Genomic DNA, 7,615 nt, shown 5'->3' with positions numbered 1-7,615 from the left:
AGGCAAATGGCCAAAGATATTTTGGACCTCATGTGCAACTCACACCCTCAACTTGATGGTAGAAGCAATTGCAAAGCTGAAGCAATTTGGTCCTACCATTACTAAAGCCAAGCAAATGACAATTTTTCTTTATGCACATCATAAAACATTGTCCTTGATGAGGTCTTTCACCAAAAAAGAGACATTGTTAGACCGGGGGTGACACGATTTGCTTCGGCATTTCTTACCTTGCAAAGTTTGGTTTCTAAAAGGAAGGAACTAAAGGCAATGGTTTGTAGTGATGAATGGGAAGCATGCAAGCACACAAAAACGGTGAAAGGAAAGTTGGCTCATGCCACTATAATGAGTAGGGGCTTTTGGAGAAATGTCTCTCTTTGCATCAAGGTATGCTTATTGGGGTTGCGTGCAACTAGTTATATGTTGGGGTCCTAAACCTCTACTTGTAGTTTTTACTTCTAACTTGTACATTTCTAATGTTGGGGTTGTTTGCACATAATTTTGTGACTCGTTTGATCATCTTCATGTTTCCTTGCAAGGTTTTTGAGCCACTAGTGAAGGTGCTTCGGTTGGCAGATAGTGATGGTCCATCTATGGCATCTATGTATGGAGAACTAATAAGTGCAAAAAAGGAAATCAAGGCTGCTGTTGAAAATTCAGAAAAAGATTATTTGTTGATCACTAATGCAATGGATACCAAGATGAGTGGGAGGCTAGATTCTCCCTTGCACATGGGAGCATACATCTTGAATCCCAAATATAGTTATGCTGAACCGAGCATCTTTACGGATGTAGAGGTAGTGGCTGCACTTATGGAAGTCATGGATACTTTTTATTATGACGATGACATCAAGCAAAATAAGGTTCTTAACATTGACTTCACCAAGTTTAAAAATAAAGAGGGTATGTTTGGGAAAGTGACAGCCATGAAAGCAATTAGCAATGATAATTTTGATTCTGGTAAGCTTGTTCCCCAAGCAACAAAGTTCTTATTGCATTTCTGAAATTATATGGGCTGATTTCATATTATTTCACTTTTCTCAAACTGTAGCTGATTGGTGGTCAACTTATGGATTACAAACTCCTACGCTGCAACACATGGCCATAAAGATACTCAACTTGACCACAAGTTCATCCGGATGTGAAAGAAATTGGAGCACGTTTGAAATGGTAACTCTTAGACTTTTAGTCACTCTCAAATATCAATCAATTAGTCAAATATGAATATTCTTGCTTCTTGCGATTTTTTAACTAGGCATCCATTTGTACTTTGTAGGTGGATGCAAAGAGGAGAAATAAACTAGATGTGGCTCGTAGGGACAATCTAGTTTATATCCAATTCAATGGAAGGATGATTGATAAAAGAAAGAAGTTATCCTCTTCTAGTGATGTTCTTCTTGGTGAAGATGCATCACGAGCACAAGATTGGATATATGAATATGCATATATCGATGAGGCGATTGATCCCACTACGGGCATGCCATGCAACATCATTCATGAAGAAATGGAGGAAAGTGAACATGTGCAGCTTCGTAGGAGTGCAAGAGTTAGAGAACTCCATGAAGTTGAAGAATTTGTTGAGGATGATGATAATGAATCTGATCATGAGATAGAAGATGATGGCATTGATTATGAGTCTGATGATGATGGCGTTATGGCAACCAAGGACGATGATGAGGAGGAGGACCCCCGCAACCTTGAGCGATTTGTCATCAACTTATAACCTATTTATTATTGCACAAGACATTATCTTGCTTGCTATTGGTGTGGCTGAACCTTGTTACCTTTCTACATATATCTATTTATGTCGCTGAAATTATGTGAACATTATTACCTATTTGGCTATTTGCACATTTCCTATTTGTGTTGTGAACCTTGTTAGGAATTATTCGGTACTCCCTATTTGTGTGGCTGCCATTTTATTTATCTTTGACATGTATGGCTGCATATTTTGTTGTTGCCATTTATTTAGTGTTCCCTATTTCTATTTTTGTGTCTGCCATTTATCTTTAGTTGATCATGACATATTGGATATTTTGATACCATATTGTTTTGATATCCTGATATTGCATCGATGCCTGTTGAAAATCTTAATTGTTAATTTCGAATTTGACATTATTTAGGGCTGGATGCATCAAGAATTACAATTTCACCTCTTATTTATGCTTTTTATATGCCTACAGTAGCATATTTTGGTACCTGACGTAGTTAGGACTTGGGAAAATGTGTGACAAGCTCCTATCCCATATACCGATTAATGGTCGACCGATTAATCCAGTTAATAGGCCGATTCACCGATTAATCGCTACTCCCAACCGGAACGAGCAGCTACCAGTTACCGAGTTCTTGAACATTGGCGAAGACATTTACTTGGCCAATACCGGGGTTGTGCATGATTTACATTAGTTGTGTGAGGATGATGGAGCATAGCCAGACTATATGATTTTGTAGGGATAACTTTCCTTGGCCTTGTTATTTTGAAAGTTCATGATTACCTTGCTAGTTTGCTTGAAGTATTATTGTTTGCATGTCAATAGAAAACTATTGTTTTGAATCTTATGGATCTGAACATTCATGTCACGTGAATGAAGTTGCAAAGGACAACTATGCTAGGTAGCATTCCACATCAAAAATTCATTCTTTATCACTTCCCTACTCGAGGACGAGCAGGAGTTAAGCTTGGGGATGCTTGATATGTCTCCAACGTATCTATAATTTTTGATGGTTTCATGCTATTATCTTGTCAGACTTTGGATGTTTTGCATGCCTTTTATATATTTTTTGGGACTAACTTATTAACTCAGTGCTAACTGCGAGTTCCTGTTTTTTCCATGTTTTTGACCGCTTTCAGAGGAGATTTTGAAACAGAGTCCAAACGGAGTAAAATCCCTGAAAAGAATTTTTCTGTAACGGAAGAAGATCAGGAGACTTGAGAGCCAAGGCAGGGGGCCCCAGGGGCCCCACAAACCCTCACCCCCGCGGCCTCGGGGAGGTCGCGGCCCACGGGCTTGTGGGCCCCCTAGACGCCCTCTGCCCCTAGGGGTTGCGCCTATATATTCCCTAAAAATCCCAAAAAAATCAGGAGATCATCGAAAGTACTTTTCCGCCGCCGCAAGCTTCTGTCTCTGCAAGATCCCATCTGGGGCACGCTCTGGTGCCGTATCAGAGGGGAGATTCGGACACGGAGGGCTTCTTCATCAACACCATGACCTCTCCGATGATGCGTGAGTAGTTCACCATAGACCTACGGGTCCATAGCTAGTAACTAGATGGCTTCTTCTCTCTCTTGGATCTTCAATACAAAGTTCTCCATGATCTTCATGGAGATCTATCCGATGTAATCTTCTTTTGCGGTGTGTTTGTCGAGATCCGATGAATTGTGGATTTATGATCAGATTATCTATGAATCTTATTTGAGTTTCTTCTGATCTCTCTTATGCATGATTTCATATCCTTGTAATTCTCTTCGAGTTGTGGGTTTTGTCTGGCCAACTAGATCTATGATTCTTGCAATGGGAGAAGTGCTTGGTTTTGAGTTCATACCGTGCGGTAACCTCACCCAGTGACAGAAGGGGTAGCGAGGCTTGCATCGTGTTGTTGCCATCAAGGGTAAAAAGATGGGGTTTTCATCATTGGTTTGAGATTATCCCTCTACATCATGTCATCTTTCTTAAGGCGTTACTCTGTTCGTCATGAACTCAATACACTAGATGCATGCTGGATAGCGATCGATGTGTGGAGTAATAGTAGTAGATGCAGAAAGTATCGGTCTACTTGTCTCGGACGTGATGCCTATATGTATGATCATTGCCTTAGATATCTTGATGACTTTGTGCGGTTCTATCAATTGCTCGACAGTAATTTGTTCACCCACCGTGATATTTGCTATTTTGAGAGAAGCCTCTAGTGAAAACTATGGCCCCCAGGGTCTACTCCACACCATATTTTCAGCCTTATACTTTTTACTTCGTTGCACTTTCCGCCTTTAGATCTCACTTTGCAAACAATCTTGAAGGGATTGACAACCCCTTTGAAGCGTTGGGTGCAAGCTTGTTTGTGTTTGCGCATGTACTCTGGACTTCACGAGACCCTCCTTATGGATCAATACATTGGTTCTCAAACTGAGGGAAATACTTACTGCTCCTGTGCTGCATCACCCTTTCCTCTTCAAGGGAAAAACCAACGCAAGCCCAGTCTCCGTCAACGTGTCAATTTCTGGCGTTGTTGTCTGTTGCCGTAGCAAGCTCCTCTGCTTTTCCCCTCCCTTTCCACGCTCTCCGGTGCCTCGTAGCCCCGCTCCCCGCCTCGGCCGAATCCCGCCGTCGTGCGAGCTCGTCGCCGGCACCTCCTTCGGCCACCCTAGCTCCCCTGCTTACCCCTAGAAGAACGGTCGCTTCGGCAGCTTCGCGTAGCCGCAAACCGCGCTCGAAACCATGATCTGTAGCGCCGTTTAGGGCAACTACGGCGAGCCCTCCACCGCGGCTATGGTCGCCGGCGACCACCGTCCGGTGGGGGGCTGACTTGGCCAGCCCATTAGCCACTAACCACCCCCCCCCCCCCCCCCGCCCTAGCCACTGACAGCGGGCCCCAGGGCTGGTCAGAGCGGGATTAACCCATGGGTCACTGACCAGTGGCCCCAACTAGTCAGTTTGACCTGGCCCGGGTCAGTTGACCTGCTGACCTCACCCCCACATCATGCTGACGCAATTAATATATTCTGGAATTAAATCAATTCAAGAAAATACCAGAAAATGCTGAAAACTTCTAAAAATCATAGAAAATAATCTGTAAGTCCAATGAAAATAATTTATATATGAAAAATGATAAGAAAAAATCAAGGAATCTGATTATGGCATGTTCATGCATGTTTAGGAAAGTTAACATCACCAAGTAGGCAAAATGATGATTAGGGTAAATTTAATAAATAGTTTGGAGTCGGAATTTGGTATAAATTTGAATTCCACTTCAATTAATATGACCAAACATTGAGCTAGAAAACTTAGTGCCTCAATATGCCATGTTCATGTATGATAAAACAAGTTATGCCTGAGCATCAGGTCGAATCAATTAAAAGGGTATTTGAAAAATACCTTGTTTGAAGTGATATTTGAATTTTGATTCAATCAGCTTCAACCTAAGAAGTGGTAGCTACATTAGCCCGTGCCACATTTCATTTTCATGTCATGATCATGCATCATAGTGTTGCATTTTCGTGAAGTAAATATTGTTCTTTCTTGTTTGTCGGTGTTGTTCCCCCTCGGTAGATGATGGTTCCGACGATGTGATCGTTGACACTGATGAAGACTCATGGCTGTCTTCGGAACTGTCAGGCAAGCAAACCCCCTTGAGCATATTGATATGAACCAACTCTCTCGCTCTTGCTCTCTTTTATTGCATTAGGACAAACACGATTCAACTGTTACATGTTCTCGGTAGTTGAACCCATTCCTCTCCATGACCTGATTTTGCCACAGTAAATAATTGAAACCACTTAGCATGAGTAGAAACTGCTAGAGCCTTGTTGTGCTTACGCATCCATGCTTGCTTATTGTGCCTGCTATGCTTAGAGTCATGTCGGGTCTGATCCATCTGGACGATGAATCGAAATGGTTGTGCTCATGCCCCACAGTGTGAGAGTAAAGGTGTGAACCTGATTTGGTAAAGGTACCGATGAGAGGTTGTGTAGGAGTACATGGCGGGTTGTCTCATTGGGACCGTCCTTAAGAACTGAGTCTCGTGTATGTTATCCAAGACTAGCTACTACCGCACATTGGGATCCTTAATTGACTCTCTCGACTTATTAATCACCTAGATCTCTGTCCAGGAGTTGCAACTAGTTTCTGGTGTTTGTAGGACATGCTAGTAGTCTACCGAGTGGCACCCCGTACAAGTGGGCTTGGGAAAGACTAGGCATCGTGGCCCGGTGTACCAAGTGTAGTACCATCCGTTGAGGTGGGCTTGGGAACCCTATACACATCGTTTGGGGCCGTAGAGGAAACCTCGGCTGGACTTCCTTGCGGGTTCAGTCTCAAATAGGCGATAAACCTGGACTAGAGTCTTGTGTGGTTAGTTAGGTCGTGGCCGACACCCATGCCAGTGCTTCTGCTTGAAGGTTGCCGAGATGCATGACGTGCATATGGTGATAAGTGGTGGGAGCGTGTGTGAAGAAGTACACCCCTACAGGGTAATCTAATCTATTCGAATAGCCGCGTCCGCGGATATGGACTACTTGGAAACTTATATGGTCATAGACAACTTGAATAGATACTATAAAATATTCAAGACAAGTGTGAGTGCTATGGATGGCCTTCTCGTAGGGAGACGAGAGTGGATCCATAGTGGTGTATTGATTGGTGAATATGTGGACTCGTGTGCGCTATCCCACCTCAAAGAAAGAACTTGTAGTCGTAGTAGAGGTTAGCCAAGAGTCAAAGCTGGCTTGCTGTAGTCAAACCCCACAATCCTTTCATTGATACTGATGCATATGTAGATAGTTCTTATGTAAGTCTTGCTGAGTACCTTTGTACTCACGGTTTCTTTATTTATGTTTTTGCAGAGAATATTTTAGTCTCATTAAAGGTCTCTACGCGATGTGTTCGATGTTGACCGGAATAGCTTGGGAATCCCAGACACAGGTTTGGCTCCTTTGGTAGGGTCATTGTAGCTTTTCAGGCTCTTCCAGCCACTTTTAGTAGATGTCTGTACCTAGACATGTTATGCTTCCGCTTGATGTTTGTATGACTTGACTAACGGGTCACGAGACCCCTGTTTGCAATATCATACTATGTTGACTCTTATGAGTCTTTAATAAAAGCTTGAGTCATAGAGTTATGTTGTGATGCCATGTTTTATCTACACATATCGGGCATATTGTGTGTATGTTATGAAATGCATTATATGTGTGGGGTTCGACACCTAGTTGTGTGCCTTTAGTAGTACTCTTTACGGGGAAATGCCTCTTTGTGTTTCCACCGAGCTTTGGTAGCTTGCTACTGCTCAGGACACATTGATTGACCGGCATGTATCCTTCTTTGCCGTTGTGTATGTCCCTTCAGGGAAATTTCACCTGGTGTAATGGAGTCCTTGTGGCTTGCCACGACTCGTCTACACACGTTGATGACCGACGCCTGCTTTGTTGGGTTATCTATGTCTGTCCCTGTACGGATGTACCACATGGGTTCATAACTAGTCATGTCGACCCGGGTTCTTATTGTTTGAATGCTAGCGACACATTCATATACGTGAGCCAAAATACGCAAACGGTCCATGCAAAGGTAAGGTGGCAGCCGTGGAGTTTAACATGCATGAGGCCGCAAAGTGATGTGATGTGTTACAGGCTAGGTTCTTATGATTCAGGATCGGGGTCCCGACATTTTGCCTCCACGTTTAACATTCCAGTAGAGGAAGAAGTTCTTCCAGGACTTGAGGTATTACTTTTGGGATGACCCACATATTTTTAGAGAAGGTGCGAATGTGATCGTGAGGAGATGCATACCGGAGCATGAGTAGAAGGATATCTTGAGACAATGTCATAACATTCCTTGTGGAGGACATCATGCCGGTGAGAGGACCACACACAAGGTTCTACAGTTCGGTTTTTATTGGCCTACTCTCTTTA

General features: G+C 43.0%; 1 protein-coding gene across 1 annotated transcript; it reads left to right on the top strand.

Annotated features, from left to right (window-relative positions):
* The first annotated feature begins 1,095 nt into the window (after positions 1-1,095).
* LOC123441942 lies at positions 1,096-1,720 on the top strand. The gene is made up of 2 exons (XM_045118106.1): positions 1,096-1,167; positions 1,274-1,720. The coding sequence occupies exons 1-2, from the start codon at positions 1,096-1,098 to the stop codon at positions 1,718-1,720; spliced, it is 519 nt and encodes a 172-aa protein (XP_044974041.1).
* The last annotated feature ends 5,895 nt before the right edge of the window (positions 1,721-7,615 follow it).

Source organism: Hordeum vulgare, chromosome 3H, assembly GCF_904849725.1.
Source record: "Hordeum vulgare subsp. vulgare chromosome 3H, MorexV3_pseudomolecules_assembly, whole genome shotgun sequence".
Taxonomy (NCBI): domain Eukaryota; kingdom Viridiplantae; phylum Streptophyta; class Magnoliopsida; order Poales; family Poaceae; genus Hordeum; species Hordeum vulgare.
This window is presented reverse-complemented; position numbering and strand designations above follow the sequence as displayed.